General features: G+C 45.8%; 1 protein-coding gene across 9 annotated transcripts in view; it reads right to left on the reverse strand.

Annotated features, from left to right (window-relative positions):
* Window positions 1-16,693, reverse strand: part of LOC123997599 (MAP7 domain-containing protein 1-like) — a 69,638-nt gene that overhangs the window by 7,371 nt on the left and 45,574 nt on the right. For 4 of the 9 annotated variants that reach the window (XM_046302002.1, XM_046302001.1, XM_046301999.1 and 1 more), the window contains 9 exons: window positions 14,101-14,223; window positions 13,584-13,723; window positions 13,144-13,274; window positions 11,698-11,963; window positions 10,751-11,039; window positions 6,157-6,337; window positions 2,767-2,871; window positions 850-900; window positions 696-756 (listed from right to left, as the gene is read on the reverse strand). In XM_046302002.1, coding sequence (XP_046157958.1) covers window positions 696-756; window positions 850-900; window positions 2,767-2,871; window positions 6,157-6,337; window positions 10,751-11,039; window positions 11,698-11,963; window positions 13,144-13,274; window positions 13,584-13,723; window positions 14,101-14,223 — 1,347 coding nt within the window. The remainder of the gene's footprint in view (window positions 1-695; window positions 757-849; window positions 901-2,766; window positions 2,872-6,156; window positions 6,338-10,750; window positions 11,040-11,697; window positions 11,964-13,143; window positions 13,275-13,583; window positions 13,724-14,100; window positions 14,224-16,693) is intronic. The other 5 variants (XM_046302000.1, XM_046302005.1, XM_046302007.1 and 2 more) reach the window with 3 other exon arrangements.

Genomic DNA, 16,693 nt, shown 5'->3' on the forward strand with positions numbered 1-16,693 from the left:
GCTCTTACGAAACGGGTATTTTAGTACCTACAATTGGCTTAGATGAACTTGACTTGACAAAGTACCGAAGCTAAACTGTAGGGGTGAAAAGTAGAAGTTCAGTCCCTCCATTCTAAATCAATAAGATTCCTATTATATAGGAAGAGATAGAGAGCTACTTCTTTTAATCCTATATATCGGGCCTAAACATAAACAACACACAGTCAGCTAAATCCTACTTTAAATTATGGGTGTGTAACTTGGAATTTGGCAATGTAGGCAATGGGGATTTGGATTTTTATTTTGAGTGAACAAATGTCAAAGTTAACATTAAGACTGATACAGCCATCCAATCAAAGAAGCCAAATGATCCCACTGGGCACACACTGGTTGAATCAACGTTGAACGAACGTAGAATAGACGTTGAATTGAGGTCTGTACCCAGTGGGATTTCATTAGTTTATTAAACCAGTCAGTATGTAGAGCTGAACTTTTCCATTAATGTGGCAGTGAAACACAGGCTGGAAAAGGATGATGTTTGAATCCGTTCCCCCCAGATATCATCGATGAATGAATCTAAATGAACACATTTCCTTTCGGGATTAATTGAGACAAATTGTTTGACTCCGAGTCCAAACGTCAATTTCCTGAACACAAGAGCAATATAATGACCAAAGATGGACGCCGGTTTACGCTGCATTTCATTTTCTGCTTACCTTTGTTGCTCTTGGCCTCTTTGCCATTGACTTGGGAGGGAGGTGGGGACTTGGTGTCTTTCTATAGAGAGATAAGATTATCACGTGTTACATGCATTTTAAATTGAGCCAATGTTGCAAAGGCATTGCTATTGTGCCTTTTCAACAAAAGTACCTTTTCCCCTCCGTCTGTCCTGCGTGTCCTCTTCATGATCTGCTCGAGACGCTAAGGAAGAAAGCACAAAGATGACAATGGTCAGAGAGAGGGAATACACTGAGAATGTTCACAAGGTGGAGGATGCAGATGAAGTACTCAGTCCCCATGGGTTGAATCACAGAGTAACACAGTAAATGTGCAGTAACTTAAACTCAATGGACTCCTTGTTGGCACCGAACAGCTGAAACAACACCCAAATCCTACCTGGTACAAGATAACCATGATGCTAAGGGAAGAGCTACCTGCCATAAATCAAGTAAAACATACAGATATGCCAGATGCTGGGACGTAATACGTGCTATTGGTAAAGTGGAGAGTTCGGTGGTCCGTGTGTGTGTGTGTCACAGGAGGTTGGTGGCACCTTAATTGGGGAGGACGGGCTCGTGGTAATGGCTGAAGCGCAATTAGTGGAATGGTATAAAATACATAAAACACTTGGTTTCCATGTGTTTGATGCCATTCCATGTGTTCCGTTCCAGCCATTATTATGAGCCGTCCTCCCCTCAGCAGCCTCCGCTGGTGTGTGTGCGTCGGTGCGCGTCCATGCATTCATGCGTGTGTGTGTGCGCGAGCTTCCACAGAACACAGAATCCATACCCAGTCAGGTATGTAACAGCAGCTGTGGAGCAGTGTGCAGAGGCCTGTGACTAAGCAGGGGTTTGGGTAGAGGACATACTGTTCTTGTGCAGTAATACCACTAGAGTCTGGCTCAACACACAATGTGGAGCTGCTTTGGCCAGCTGAGCTTCATGGGCTGGCAGCCTCAGATAAGAGATGGGAAAAAAAGAGGGAGGAGAGAGTGAAAGAGAGAGAGAGAGAGAGAGAGAGAGAGAGAGAGAGAGAGAGAGAGAGAGAGAGAGAGAGAGAGAAAAGAGAGAGAGAGAAGGGAGAGGGGGAAAGAGAGAGAGAGAGAGAGAGAGAGAGAGAGAGAGAGAGAGAGAGAGAGAGAGAGAGAGAGAGAGAGAGAGAGAGAGAGAGAGAGAGAGAGAGAGAGAGAGAAGGGAAAGAAAGAGGGAGAGGGAGAGAAACAGACAGAAAGAGAGAGGGGTAAGAAATAATTAAGGGAGAATGGGAGAGCGAGGGATGACGGAGGACAAGAGACGGACAGGAAGGAAAAAAGAGAGGGTGAGTAAGAGCGAAAGAAAGAGCAAGAGGGAGAGAGAGCAGACTTAGCAGGTTGCAGCATGGTGTGACTGCAGGTGGTACACCAGGTGAGGGCAGAACACAAAACCCTGGGCTGCATACTGAACGGGGCCAGTTAGGACTCACTCTCCATCATTACTGTTAATATCTAGCCTGGGGTCTTGGACCTAGTATATAGTCTTCCGCTCACACAAATAGAGACTGTAAGCCCTATTAAATCAAAACAAGTAGCCAGAGAAAGCCAACAACATCATTCTTTTTGGCGGCAAGAATGTGAAAGTTGATATTATCTTCAACAAATCCTGGTCTAAAGAGTGAAACAAAAATACACGTAATTAGAAGCCAAAATCAAGCATGCTTTCCTGTTGCTACTAGAACAATGTTATTTTTTGACTGATCCCGCAATAATAACCGTTTTGAATGAATAAGGCCCCGTGGGAGCTTACTGTAATGTACACTAAACATTTCACGCTGTACTTTTGGAAGATGTACAGTACAGGCAACACAGAAGAAACACAGTAGTTTGCCAGTCCGTTTGGCATGACAATTCCATAAGGAGATGGCAATAGCGCAGAAACAGTCTGTTTGTGCTGTCTTGCCAACTCCTTTGGCATGACAATGGATGGAATTAAATAGGAGTTGGCTACACAGCACAGATATGGGTACCAGGGTAGAGAGGACGCTGGCGGGGTATACTCATGTAGTAGAATGAACGCATGGCTCTTGTCTTACCTTCTTCCTCTCCAGCCTCTCCTGCTCCTCCTTCAGGAAGTGTTTCTCTCTGTCCAGGCGCTGTTTCTCGGCCTCCTCCTTGGCCTTAGCCTCAGCCTCCTCTCTCTGGAAAGCATACAGATTACAATGTGGTATGATCTTCCCTTACAGAGAATAAAAATAAATAAAAAATTCCCATGTGTTTTTGGAACACTTTTACACGTGGTCAACATGTTTACACGCGTGTGGTTTCATGTTATCACACGTTGCTTTACAGGTTGTCACATGTTATCACATGAGCTGCACAATAAGATCACATGAACATGTGTTTTTTGGAACACTTCACATGGGATCACATGTGAGATTCATGTGAAAGGGTTACCATAGAGATACATTATATTACTGACCAAGGTGGCAACCCTTTTAGTCACACCGCTGGGATGCCAACGTCCATTCCAGTGTTCCATTTAATTGTATGGATTTTACAATGCTAATAACATGTTACTACCACCAATAGTGTTGTTGTATATACGTTATCCTGAGGGAGAAAGTGGACTGTATAAAACTACAGGAAATACTATCTTTTTGTAGTAGCAGAAGTGAACACTTTCAACATTGTGAGAATTTTGTCATTGTATTACACCTGTCATTGAACACAATACCCTTTCTAGGCTTAAAATACATCATTATTGAAACCACGAAAGACACTTCACTGACAACGCACTAGACGGTATCATAGGGTCGCCAGCCAGAGAAAACAACCACTTAGACAGGGACAGAAACCACACAAACCCAGGGGCAGCTCCTATCTCCTATCACACAGTCTATGTTGACACTGCAAACAAACACTTCTGTGAATCACAGTGTTTTCCGGCTAACTGACTGACATCTGTTCCTCGGGATCCTGGACCTCGACTGCTCCTCAGCAACAGCGGTAAAACCATTGGTAAATACAGGAAGTCGACAGTGTGTCAAACAGACTCAGGCCTTTTGTGTTGATCTCCAAAAAGCGAAAGGGGTAATTCAATGTGCATTAATGTCAATGTCTGTAGCCATTAGGAAAATATTGACTGATGCTACAGACAAATCACATTGGTTGAAAGTGATTTGGACAAATATACGAAACAAGGTTGGTTATGAGATATGCCTTATCAAATGAGGTCAGGTAGATGACAAACTTGGCTAAAGTAGTAATATGGGACAGAGAGGGTGTTAAATACAGACAGGGTTACAGAAGGATCTCTGTCACAAAGCAGGTGGACAATAAGAAAAGCAGACGGACATACGGACAGAAAGATGGACAGACACAGCACCCTCTGTGTGTGTAGTCCAGCCCCCTCTGTGTGTGTAGTCCAGCCCCTCTCTGTGTGTGTAGTCCAGCCCCCTCTGTGTGTGTAGTCCAGCCCCCTCTGTGTGTGTAGTCCAGCCCCTCTCTGTGTGTGTAGTCCAGCCCCCTCTGTGTGTGTAGACTAGCTCCCTCTGTGTGTTTAGAGAAGCCCCCTCTCTGTGTGTGTGGACTAGCTCCCTTGTGTGTGTGGACTAGCTCTCTGTTGGACTAGGCCCCTGTGTGTCTGGACTAGGCCCCTCTGTGTGTGTGGACTAGGACCCTCTGTGTGTGTGGACTAGGCCCCTCTGTGTGTGTGGACTAGGCCCCTCTGTGTGTCTGGACTAGGACCCTCTGTGTGTGTGGACTAGGTGTGTGTGGACTAGCTCCTTTGTGTGTGTGGACTAGGCCCCTCTGTGTGTGTGGACTAGGCCCCTCTGTGTGTGTGGACTAGGCCCCTCTGTGTGTGTGGACTAGGCCCCTCTGTGTGTGTGGACTAGGCCCCTCTGTGTGTGTGGACTAGGCCCCTCTGTGTGTGTGGACTAGGCCCCTCTGTGTGTGTGGACTAGGCCCCTCTGTGTGTGTGGACTAGGCCCCTCTGTGTGTGTGGACTAGGCCCCTCTGTGTGTGTGTGGACTAGGCCCCTCTGTGTGTGTGGACTAGGCCCCTCTGTGTGTGTGGACTAGGCCCCTCTGTGTGTGTGGACTAGGCCCCTCTGTGTGTGTGTGGACTAGGCCCCTCTGTGTGTGTGTGGACTAGGCCCCTCTGTGTGTGTGTGGACTAGGCCCCTCTGTGTGTGTGTGGACTAGGCCCCTCTGTGTGTGTGTGGACTAGGCCCCTCTGTGTGTGTGTGGACTAGGCCCCTCTGTGTGTGTGTGGACTAGCTCCCTCTGTGTGTGTGACTAGCTCCCTCTGTGTGTGTAGACTAGCTCCCTCTGTGTGTGTAGACTAGCTCCCTCTGTGTGTGTAGACTAGCTCCCTCTGTGTGTGTAGACTGCCCCCCTCTGTGTGTGTAGACTAGCCCCCCTCTGTGTGTAGACTACCCCCCTCTGTGTGTGTAGACTACCCCCTCTGTGTGTGTAGACTACCCCCCTCTGTGTGTGTAGACTACCCCCTCTGTGTGTGTAGACTACCCCCTCTGTGTGTGTAGACTACCCCCTCTGTGTGTGTAGACTACCCCTGTGTGTGTAGACTCTGTGTGTGTAGACTACCCCCTCTGTGTGTGGAGACTAGCTCCCTCTGTGTGTGGAGACTAGCTCCCTCTGTGTGTGTAGACTAGCCCCCTCTGTGTGTGTAGACTAGCCCCCTCTGTGTGTGTAGACTAGCCCCCTCTGTGTGTGTAGACTACCCCCCTCTGTGTGTGTAGACTACCCCCTCTGTGTGTGTAGACTAGCTCCCTCTGTGTGTGTAGACTGCCCCCTCTGTGTGTGTAGACTAGCCCCCTCTGTGTGTAGACTACCCCCTCTGTGTGTAGACTACCCCCTCTGTGTGTGTAGACTACCCCCTCTGTGTGTGTAGACTACCCCCTCTGTGTGTGTAGACTACCCCCTGTGTGTGTAGACTAGCTCCCTCTGTGTGTGTAGACTACCCCCTCTGTGTGTGTAGACTAGCTCCCTCTGTGTGTGTAGACTAGCTCCCTCTGTGTGTGTAGACTAGCTCCCTCTGTGTGTTTAGAGAAGCCCCTCTCTGTGTGTGTAGACTACCCCCTATGTGTGTGTAGACTAGCCCCCTCTGTGTGTGTAGACTAGCCCCCCTCTGTGTGTGTAGACTACCCCCCTCTGTGTGTGTAGACTACCCCCCTCTGTGTGTGTAGACTAGCTCCCTCTGTGTGTGTAGACTAGCTCCCTCTGTGTGTGTAGACTAGCTCCCTCTGTGTGTGTAGACTAGCTCCCTCTGTGTGTGTAGACTAGCTCCCTCTGTGTGTGTAGACTAGCTCCCTCTGTGTGTGTAGACTAGCTCCCTCTGTGTGTGTAGACTAGCTCCCTCTGTGTGTGTAGACTAGCTCCCTCTGTGTGTTTAGAGAAGCACCCTCTCTGTGTGTGTAGACTAGCTCCCTCTGTCTGCTGGCAGTTGGGGTGCTTGTTCACCTGTTTCTGTAGGCGCTCATTCTCCTCCTGCTCTGCCCTGGCTCTCTCCTGCGCTTCCTTCTCCTCATCCACACGCTGGGCCTCGTCTCTCAGGCGCTGCTCCTCAGCCATGAGGCGCGCTTCCTCCTCTCTGCGCTTGCTCTCCTCCGCCTCCCGCAGCTTACGCTCCTCTCGCAGGACCCTGAGCAAAGGATGACAAGCATTTAGCAATCCTACCTATAATGCAGTCTCTTCCCCACTTTCGCTATCTCGCCATGAGTATAGCGAGCAATACAACCTATTACGTATCGACAACCACTATACCAATCAAAACATAGGCTCATTTACCCGATACAAACGGAGCAAAGTACAGAGAGGTCCTTAATGAAAAACTGCTCCAGAGTGCTCAGGGCCTCAGACTGGGGAGAAGGTTCACGTTGCTACACAACAACGACCCTATACACACAGCCAAGTCAACGCAGGAGTGGCTTCGGGACAAATCTCTGAATGTCCTCGAGTAGCCCAGCCAGAGCTCGGACTTGAACCCAATTGAACATCTCTGGAGAGACCTAAAAATAGCTGTGTAGCAACGCTCCCCATTGAACGTGACAAAGCTTGAGGATCTGCAGAGAAGAATGGGAGAAACTTCACAAATACAGGTGTGCAAAGATTGTAGCGTCATAATCACTGCCAAAGTTGCTTCAACAAAGTACTGAGTAAAGGGTCTGAATACTTATGTACAGTGGCAAGAAAAAGTATGTGAACTAGAGGTCGACCGATTATGATTTTTCAACGCCGATACCGATTATTGGAGGACCAAAGAAAGCAGATCTCGATTAATCGGCCGGTTCCAAAAAATATATATATATTTGTAATAATGACAATTAGAACAATACTGAATTAACACTTTTATTTTAACTTAATATAATACACCAATCAAATCAATTTAGCCTCAAATAAATAATGAAACATCTTCAATTTTGCAAAGTGTTGGAGAAGAAATAAAAGTGCAATATGTGCCATGTAAAAACCTGCTGCTGCCTACCACCACTCAGTCAGACTGCTCTATCAAATATCAAATCATAGACTTATTCCTGTTACATTGCACAACGTAAAATTCTGGCAAATTAGTTTGCAACGAGCCAGGCGGCCCAAACTGTTGCATATACTCTGACTCTGCGTGCAATGAACGCAAGAGGAATGACACAATTTCCCGTTGTTCAAAGAAATTCATGTTTAATATTGCCTGCTAACATTAATTTATTTTAACTAAATATGCAGGTTTAAAAATATATACTTCTGTGTATTGATTTTAAGGAAGGCATTGATGGTTATGGTTAGGTACATTCGTGCAACGATTGTGTTTTTTCCGCAAATGCGCTTTTTTGGCGAAGTTGGCTGTCAATTATATGAAGAAATAGTCTTCAGAGTTCGCAACGAGCCAGGCGGCCCAAACTGCGGCGGCAGCGTAGCCTAGTGGCTAGAGCGTTGGACTAGTAACCGGAAGGTTGCGAGTTCAAACCCCCGAGCTGACAAGGTACAAATCTGTCGTTCTGCCCCTGAACAGGCAGTTAACCCACTGTTCCCAGGCCGTCATTGAAAATAAGAATGTGTTCTTAACTGACTGCCTGGTTAAATAAAGGTAAAATTAAAATTAAAATTCCTTGACTTCTGTTCCACAGAATGCAAGAGAAGTGAATTTCCTGTTGATAAAAGAAATTCATGTTAGCAGGCAATATTACCCAAATATACAGGTATAAAATTATATACTTGTGTATTGATCCTTAAGGCATTGATGTTTATAGTTAGGTACACGTTGGTGCAACGACAGTGCTTTGTTCGCGAAAGCTCTTGTTAAATCACCAGTTTGGCGAAGTAGCCTGTGATTCAATGATAAATTAACAGGCACCGCATTACTAGATAAACTAGTAATATCATCAACCATGTGTAGTTTAGTGATTATGTTAAGATTGATTGTTTTTTATAAGATACGTTTAAGGCTAGCTAGCACCTTACTTTGGCTCCTTGCTGCACGCACATAACAGGTAGTCAGCCTGCCACGCAGTGTCCTCGTGGAGTGCAATGTAATCGGCCATGATCGGTGTCTAAAAATGCAGATTACCGATTGTTATGAAAACTTGAAATCGTCCCTAATTAATCGGCCATTCCGATTAATCTGTCGACCTCTAATGTGAACCCTTTGGAATTACATGGATTTCTGCATTCATTGGTCATAAAATGTGATCTGATCTTTATCTAAGTCACAACACTAGACAAACACAGTCTGCTTAAACTAATAACACACAAAAAAATATATTTCTTCATGTCTTTATTGAGAACACCGTGTAAACATTCACAGTGCAGGGTGGGAAAAGTATGTGAACCCTTGGATTTAATAACTGGTTGACCCTCCTTTGGCAGCAATAACCTCAATCCAATGTTTTCTGTAGTTGCGGATCAGAGCTGCACAATGGTCAGGAGGAATTTTGGACCATTCCTCTTTACAAAACTGTTTCAGTTCAGCAATATTCTTGGGATGTCTGGTGTGAACCGCTCACTTGAGGTCATGTCACAGTGTTTCAAAACGGGTTGAGGGCAGGACTCCAGAAGGTTTATTTTCTTCTGTTGAAGCCATTCTGCTGTTGATTTACTTTTGTGTTTTGGGTCATTGTCCTGTTGCATCACCCAACTTCTGATGAGCTTCAATTGGCGAGCAGATAGCCTTACATTCTCCTGCAAAATGTTGTGATAAACTTGCAAATTCATTTTTCCGTTGATGATAGTAAGCTGTCCAGGCCCTGAGGCAGCCCTAAAACCATGATGCTCCCTCCACTATACTTTACTGTTAGGATGAGGTTGATGTTGTTGTGCTGTGCCTTTTTTCTTCACACATAGGGTTGTGTGTTCCTTCCAAACAACTCAACTTTAGTTTCATCTGTCCACAGAATATGTTGCCAGTAACGCTGTGGAACATCCAGGTGCTCTTTTGCGAACTTCAGACATGCAGCAATGTTTTTTTTAGACAGCAGTGGCTTCTTCCATGGTGTCCTCCCATGAACCCCATTCTTGTTTAGTGTTTTACGTATTGTAGACTAATCAACAGAGATGTTAGCATGTTACAGAGATTTCTGTAAGTCTTTAGCTGACACTCTAGGATTCTTCTTAATCTCATTGAGTATTCTGATCTGTGCTGCTGCAGTAAACTTTGCAGGACAGCCTATCCTAGGGAGAGTAGCAACAGTGCTGAACTTTCTCCATTTATAGACAATTTGTCTTACCGTGGACTGATGAACATCAAGGCTTTTAGAGATACTTTTGTAACCCTTTCCAGCGTTATGCAAGTAAACCATTCTTTATCATAGGTCTTTTGAGATCTCTTCTTTTTCGAGGCATGGTTCACATCAGGCAATGCTTCTTGTGAACAGCAAACTAACATTTTGTGAGTGTTTTTTATAGGGCAGGGTAGCTCGAACCAACATCACCTATCTTGTCTCATTGATTGGACTCCAGGTTAGCTGACTCCTGACTCCGATTAGCTTTTGGAGAAGTCATTAGCCTTGGGGTTCACATACTTTTTCCAACCTACACTGTGAATGTTTAAATGATGTATTGAATATAGACAAGAAAAATACAATAATTTGTGTGTTATTAGTTGAAGCAGACTGTTTGTCTATTGTTGTGACTTAGATGAAGATCAGATCAAATTTGATGACCAATTTATGCAGAAGTCCAGGTAATTCCAAAGGGTTCACATACTTTTTCTTGCCACTGTAAATGTGATATAAGTTTTTTATTTTTTTAATAAATTAGCAAAACAATGTGTGTGTAAAACACGATTAAATCCATTTTAGAATAAGGCTGTGACCTAACAAAATGTGGAAAAAGTCAAGGGGTCTGAATACTTTCCAGAAGGCACTGTATACATCTAGATTTAGACTAAATCAGTTAACATGTGCTCTGTCTTAAAGAGTGAATCTTTGTCTTTGTAAAACATTGGCAACAGCTGTGTCAGGAAAATAAAAAGTTGAACACAATCAGGAAAATTAAACTATTTTAAAAGGAAATCGTTGCCTGCTGATAAAATGGAGAGGAACAGAGAGCAACAGGAGCCCATTGCCCAGCCTGACAGCTGTCCCGATATAAATACCCAGTGGTCACATAGTAACTGTGGTCAACATGGCACAATAGGCTGACACGGGAAATCCTTTTTAGCTCATAAACCTGAGCGGAGGGGGGCAACTTAAGGCATTACACAAATGTCAACAGCTCCACACCTCTGGGGGTAACACGAGCACCACCCATACTGTATCACAGACAGCACTGTGTGGTCTAATTCTGCCCTGCATACGATACGGTGGAGAACTGTACTGTACTCCATATGCTGATGCTTTACACATGAAATTATTCAAATTGTGATGTGCTGCCATGGTTACTTCCACCTTGTCCCTTCAAGCTGGTAAGAGATAGGTTGTCTTTACAGTAGAAAGGATCATGGATATAAAGTGTTTCTGGAAGACCTGGGAATATTGTGGAAATTTCAGGAATTTTGCGGGTTTTGCAGTGTGGGTTTATGTGTGGGTTTATGTACTGCAAATGAGGATAATATGATTCTCACTTCTCTCTCTCCTCCAGCTCGCGTTTCTCCTGCTCCTCCCGCTCCCTCTGCTCCCGGGCCTGCCTCCTCTTCTCGGCCAGGATCCGGGCGGCCTCCTCTGGGTTGTTGGTGCCCGCCATGGGCTTGGCTGACGAGGAGGCTGGGGCTGGGGATGATGCAGGGATACTGGGGGCTGATTGGGCAGAAGGAGGGACCTCAGAGGGAGTGGTGGTGGCCGTCGTGTTTGGTGTACTCAGCGAAGGGGGCGTGGCCAGAGCAGAGGATACCACGATTGAAGGAACGGGGGAGCCTGGAGAGAGAGTTGAACAGGAAAAGAGGAGAGGAATGGGAAAGTCCAATAAAAGTATTTTCCAATAGACAAATCACTGTTCAAGCTATCGTCTTCTTTATAAAACCTTGATAAAACTGTGTAATTACACTATGACAAGTCTTGATTGATTCAAACAGTGGCAAAGCATGGAAACCTTGGCCATTTTTGGATTCTGTAAACTTGGGAGACTTGTAATTATAGCATTTTTCAGTAATTAGCACCACCTCTGCTGTTCCTCAATGAGTGTGAAGGAGAGCAAGACAGAGAAGCTGTGTAACTCACTTAACGAGCTGGCATTGCTGGCGTGCCTAATTAACTACAAAGGTAATCATCCTCTGGCTGTGCCGACGCTACTACGCACTGACACGCGTACGTACGCATTCCCTTTTTCCAGTTCACTCTTCTCAGCAAAGGGAACAACTGAGCCAAACCACAAAGAACTAAATAAGCAAAGTATGAATCAGCCGTGGCAGGCATTGGCCTACAGAAAACAGACACACTAAAATCCAACTTGTGTCAGGGGGAAATTGAAAGAATTGTATGGGTACACAGTGTTCTCTCATCCCTGTAAGAGGAGTACACTCTACTAACACATAACCCTCCACCTGGGGGTACTAACTAGCTACTGAATACTCACTCTTGCCTTTGGGCTCCTCGGGCGTGGCTGACCTACGGCCGCGGGTCTCCCTGGCCCTCTCCAGGGGTACGGGGGAGGAGTTGCGCCCGTGGTCCACCCGGGCCGGGGTCCTAGCCCTCTTGGGCCGGGCCTTGGGGGTGGAGGGACTAGCCCGGGCTGAGGAGGGAGGTTTGGGGGAGGCAGCAGGGCTAGGAGAAGAGGAGGAAGGTCTTGCTCTAGGAGTAGTGGCAGGTGAGGCAGCCCGCTGTCTGGATAAGAGACTAGGACTGGAGAGAGGGAGGAAGGGAGCGAGGGGAGCAGAGTGTGAGAGAGAGCTATTATGAAAAACATGAATAGATACAAATCTGACAAATCATTAGAAATCATTAGAAATATGTAAATAATAATAAGCAAACAACAGTTAAGTAAAGTTTAGTCGAACATTTAGTCATATCCAGTCCTAGGGATGAAAAAATTGCCCGCCTCTATATACAATCAGCGAGGAGACTACCACTAATATATCCATTGAATTAATACTATTGAACTGTTTCTGTTACATATGTGCCTCCCTAACCTCAAGTCTCAGACAGCAGTCAATAAACATGACCTCAGCAGGTAGCAAGGGTCAGACACGACACAACACAACATAACACGTGTAACATTGTGTGGTCTGTGACAGAGCATTATGGGATGGTTTCCCAGCAGTAGACAGTGTAATTCTCTCTCTCTCTCTCTCTCTCTCTCTCTCTCTCTCTCTCTCTCTCTCTCTCTCTCTCTCTCTCTCTCTCTCTCTCTCTCTCTCTCTCTCTCTCTCTCTCTCTCTCTCTCTCTCTCTCTCTCTCTCTCTCTCTCTCTCTCTCTCTCTCTCTCTCTCTCTCTCTCTCTCTCTCTCTCTCTCTCTCTCTCTCTCTCTCTCCTCTCTCTCTCTCTCTCTCTCTCTCTCTCTCTCTCTCCCGACCCCTTTGTTAAGTCACAGCACTCATTTTTGTCTCCCTCTTCTCCTCTATCTATCAGTGAGCCCATCCATTTCCATGTCCCGCGGCCGGCTATGCTAGACGCACTGGATAAATATCCTTCGGCTCAGGGGCCTCATGCTTTTAAGTCTTAGCCTGCGTTCACTTAAACACACAGACACGCTGGTTTCACCATCTGCACTCACAGCCATGGTATCTTTGTCTCTTACTGTATCCCTAACCTCAAGAAACACTCTAAGCTCTAATTGTAGTGTTTCCCCCTATTCACACTATAATGTCAACCCAATCTATGTATGCTGTGCTGGCTTGTATATGGTCTTTACACATGATCCTTTCCTGCAAGTTTTCAACAACTCTGGTGGATGTGTAACCAGGACAATACAGCACAGCCTTGGCTTGACTTGGTTCGACTCGGCTCAGTAGTGGGTAAAGGGTGTTCAATGCTTTACTGTGCCAAAGGCAGATACAGTAGATCTGTGTGAGGGTAGGTTACCTGGGGTCCGGTTTGTGTCTCATACTGGGTAAGGACTGTCTCTTCTTCAGCACCTTGTCTTTGCTGAGAGCACTCTTCTCCTTCTCGTTCTCCCGCTCCTTGTCCTTCTTCTCTTTCTTTTTCTTCTCTATCTGCAGAGAGACAAGGGCCAAGACACAAACCATCAGAAAGGTATGAATGATCAAAACATCTCTCTCGAAACACCAAAATTACACGGTACATTCTAGCTTATTGAAAAGTGCCAAACAGTGTTGCATTGCATTTAAACGGTAAGGGATGGTAGTAGGGTCTGGTTGAACAGGTGTCGAAGTCCTGTCTGTCTGTGCCCTTCACTGTCTAGGACCCTCTTCGATTTGCATCTCTGCCATCTACTCTCCTCCCTATCCTGCCAATGAAATTGAAAAAACACGAAAGGAAAGAAAAAGGGGTGGTTGACATACCGGCGTGGAGTCGCGTCGGCGCTGGGTGATGTCGGGCGTGCTGGACGTCACCCTCCAGCGGTCGGAGCAGCGGTGGTGGGGCCGGTGGGCACACAGCGTCAGCGGGCTGGCCGAGGCCGAACGAGGGCATAGGGGCGACTCTGGAGAGAAGGAGAGGCACACAGAGAGCAGGTGGGAGATAGAGAGAAGGGAGGTTGGAGAAATACATACGACACCCATATCTAAAAACACAAGCAGAGCCTAGCAAACAAAGGTATTCATTGCCGCACATCACGTCACATACCCCACATCAGAGTTTCTCAAACCTCTTATCGTAGTTCATAAAGCTCATTCAAGGGCTTGATGATTAGTTGACAAGTGGAATCAGATATGCTAGCTCTGACTGGAGCAAATTGATCAAATACATGGAACTTCTGGGGGCCAAGAGGATAGGTTGGAGAGATGCTGATCTAAATGACAAAGATACCCACTAATAGCAGGTCTCATCTATCCCAGTGTGACTGTGCTAACTACTTACGGTCTTTACCGTTGCTGAGCACGCTGGCGACGCTGCGACTACGGGCCAGAAAGGACAGGGTGGGCGTCATCAGTCGGTCCACAATGCTGCTCTCCCATGGGCTCAGCTGGAGGCTACGGGCTGCTGGAGGGGACAAACATTACCAATGTTATCGCATATATTCAAAATCCTATGGTGGCCCAAGGGGCAAACCAGCTTTTTGCCTCTTAGAGACACTGTGAATGTCTCCACTTCTGTATCGCTACGTCAGACGACGTCAGTGTTCAAACAGCATTAAAATGCACCTTATACCCACGAACTGTTTGATAACTATTGCAAACCAATTTTAGTAAATGATCCATTCTCGCATTCACATCGCAGCATCACAGAAAGTACCTTTTGATTCTCATTTCATATAAAATAGTGACAATGAGCTAAGCTTTGCTCAGTTAGCTTTCCCACCTTATATATTATAATGACAGATCAAATAACACTATCTCACCCGCAAAAACCCTTATGTCTCTAGTAAACATGCTCTATGGGGAAATGGTGGGTTCCAGATTAGACTGGGAAAACTCCCAGACACATAGTAACATGAGAGGGAGGGAGAACAAGTATTTGATACACTGCCGATTTTGCAGGTTTTCCAACTTACAAAGCATGTAGAGGTCTGTAATTTTATCATAGGTACACTTCAACTGTGAGAGACGGAATCTAAAACAAAAATCCAGAAAATCACATTGTATGATTTTTAAGTAATTAATTTGCATTTAATTGCATGACATAAGTATTTGTTCACCTACTAGCCAGTAAGAATTCCAGCTCTCACAGACCTGTAAGTTTTTCTTTAAGAAGCCCTCCTGTTCTCCACTCATTACCTGTATTAACTGCACCTGTTTGAACTCGTTACCTGTATAAAAGACACCTGTCCACACACTCAATCAAACAGACTCCAACCTATCCACAATGGCCAAGACCAGCAAGCTGTGTAAGGACATCAGGGATAAAATTGTAGACCTGCACAAGGCTGGGATGGGCTACAGGACAATAGGCAAGCAGCTTGGTGAGAAGGCAACAACTGTTGGCGCAATTATTAGAAAATGGAAGAAGTTCAAGATGACATTCAATCACCCTCGGTCTGGGGCTCCATGCAAGATCTCACCTCGTTGGGCATCAATGATCATGAGGAAGGTGAGGGATCAGCCCATAACTACATGGCAGGACCTGGTCAATGACCTGAAGAGAGCTGGGACCACAGTCTCAAAGAAAACATTAGTAACACACTACGCTGTCATGGATTAAAATCCTGCAGTGCATGCAAGGTCAAGCCAGCACATGTCCAGGCCCATCTGAAGTTTGCCAATAACCATCTGGATGATCCAGAGGAGGAATGGGAGAAGATCATGTGGTCTGATGAGACAAAAATAGACCTTTTTGGTCTAAACTCCACTCACCGTGTTTGGAGGAAGAAGAAGGATGAGTACAACCCCAAGAACACCATCCCAACCGTGAAGCATGGAGGTGGAAACATCATTCTTTGGGGATGCTTTTCTGCAAAGCGGACAGGACGACTGCACCGTATTGAGGGGAGGATGGATGGGGTCGTGTATCGCGAGATCTTGGCCAACAACCTCCTTCCCTCAGTAAGAGCATTGAAGATGGGTCGTGGCTGGGTCTTCCAGCATGTCAATGACCCGAAACACACAGCCAGGGTAACTAAGGAGTGGCTCCGTAAGAAGCATCTCAAGATCCTGGAGGTCTCCAGACCTGAACCCAATAGAACATCTTTGGAGGGAGCTGAAAGTTCGTATTGCCCAGCGACAGCCCCGAAACCTGAAGGATCTGGAGAAGGTCTGTATGGAGGAGTGGGCCAAAATCCCTGCTGCAGTGTGTGCAAACCTAGTCAAGAACTACAGGAAACGTATGATCTCTGTCATTGCAAACAAAGGTTTCTGTACCAAATATTAAGTTCTGCTTTTCTGATGTATCAAATACTTATGTCATGCAATAAAATGCAAATGAATTCCTTAAAAATCATACAATGTGATTTTCTGGATTTTTGTTTTAGATTCCGCCTCTCACAGTTGAAGTGTACCTATGATAAAAATGACAGACCTCTACATGATTTGTAAAGTAGGAAAACCTTCAAAATCGGCAGTGTATCAAATACTTGTTCTCCCCACTGTATATGCCAGAGCAGTATAAAGCAAGCCCTGCCAGAGTTAGCAACATCCTTTATTTAGAAAAACACCTCTGGCTATGGAGGCAGCTGTTCAGAACATTGACATTGAAAACGAGGGAGGAGAGAGATGAAAGAAGTCCACTGCAGAGGTTTGCTCGGGGTCGTTCGTGGTACACGTCCCACTTCCCTATTAAACCTGCCCTGAAGGATAATAAGGTTATCCAGCAGTGAGGGAAAGAGAGAGAGAGAGAACGTCTGAGAGAGAGAGCGAGAGAGAGAGAGGGACTGAAATAAGAGAGGAGAGTGAGCTTTTGATAGAAAAACGAGTGAAACAAAAGAACAGGGGGTAGACGAGAAAGATGAGGAGTAGAGACGAGGGAGGAAGAAGAGAGAGACGAGAGTGAAAGATAGGGTAGGTAAGAGAGAGGAGAC

This window comes from Oncorhynchus gorbuscha, linkage group LG15, assembly GCF_021184085.1.
Source record: "Oncorhynchus gorbuscha isolate QuinsamMale2020 ecotype Even-year linkage group LG15, OgorEven_v1.0, whole genome shotgun sequence".
Lineage (NCBI taxonomy): Eukaryota > Metazoa > Chordata > Actinopteri > Salmoniformes > Salmonidae > Oncorhynchus > Oncorhynchus gorbuscha.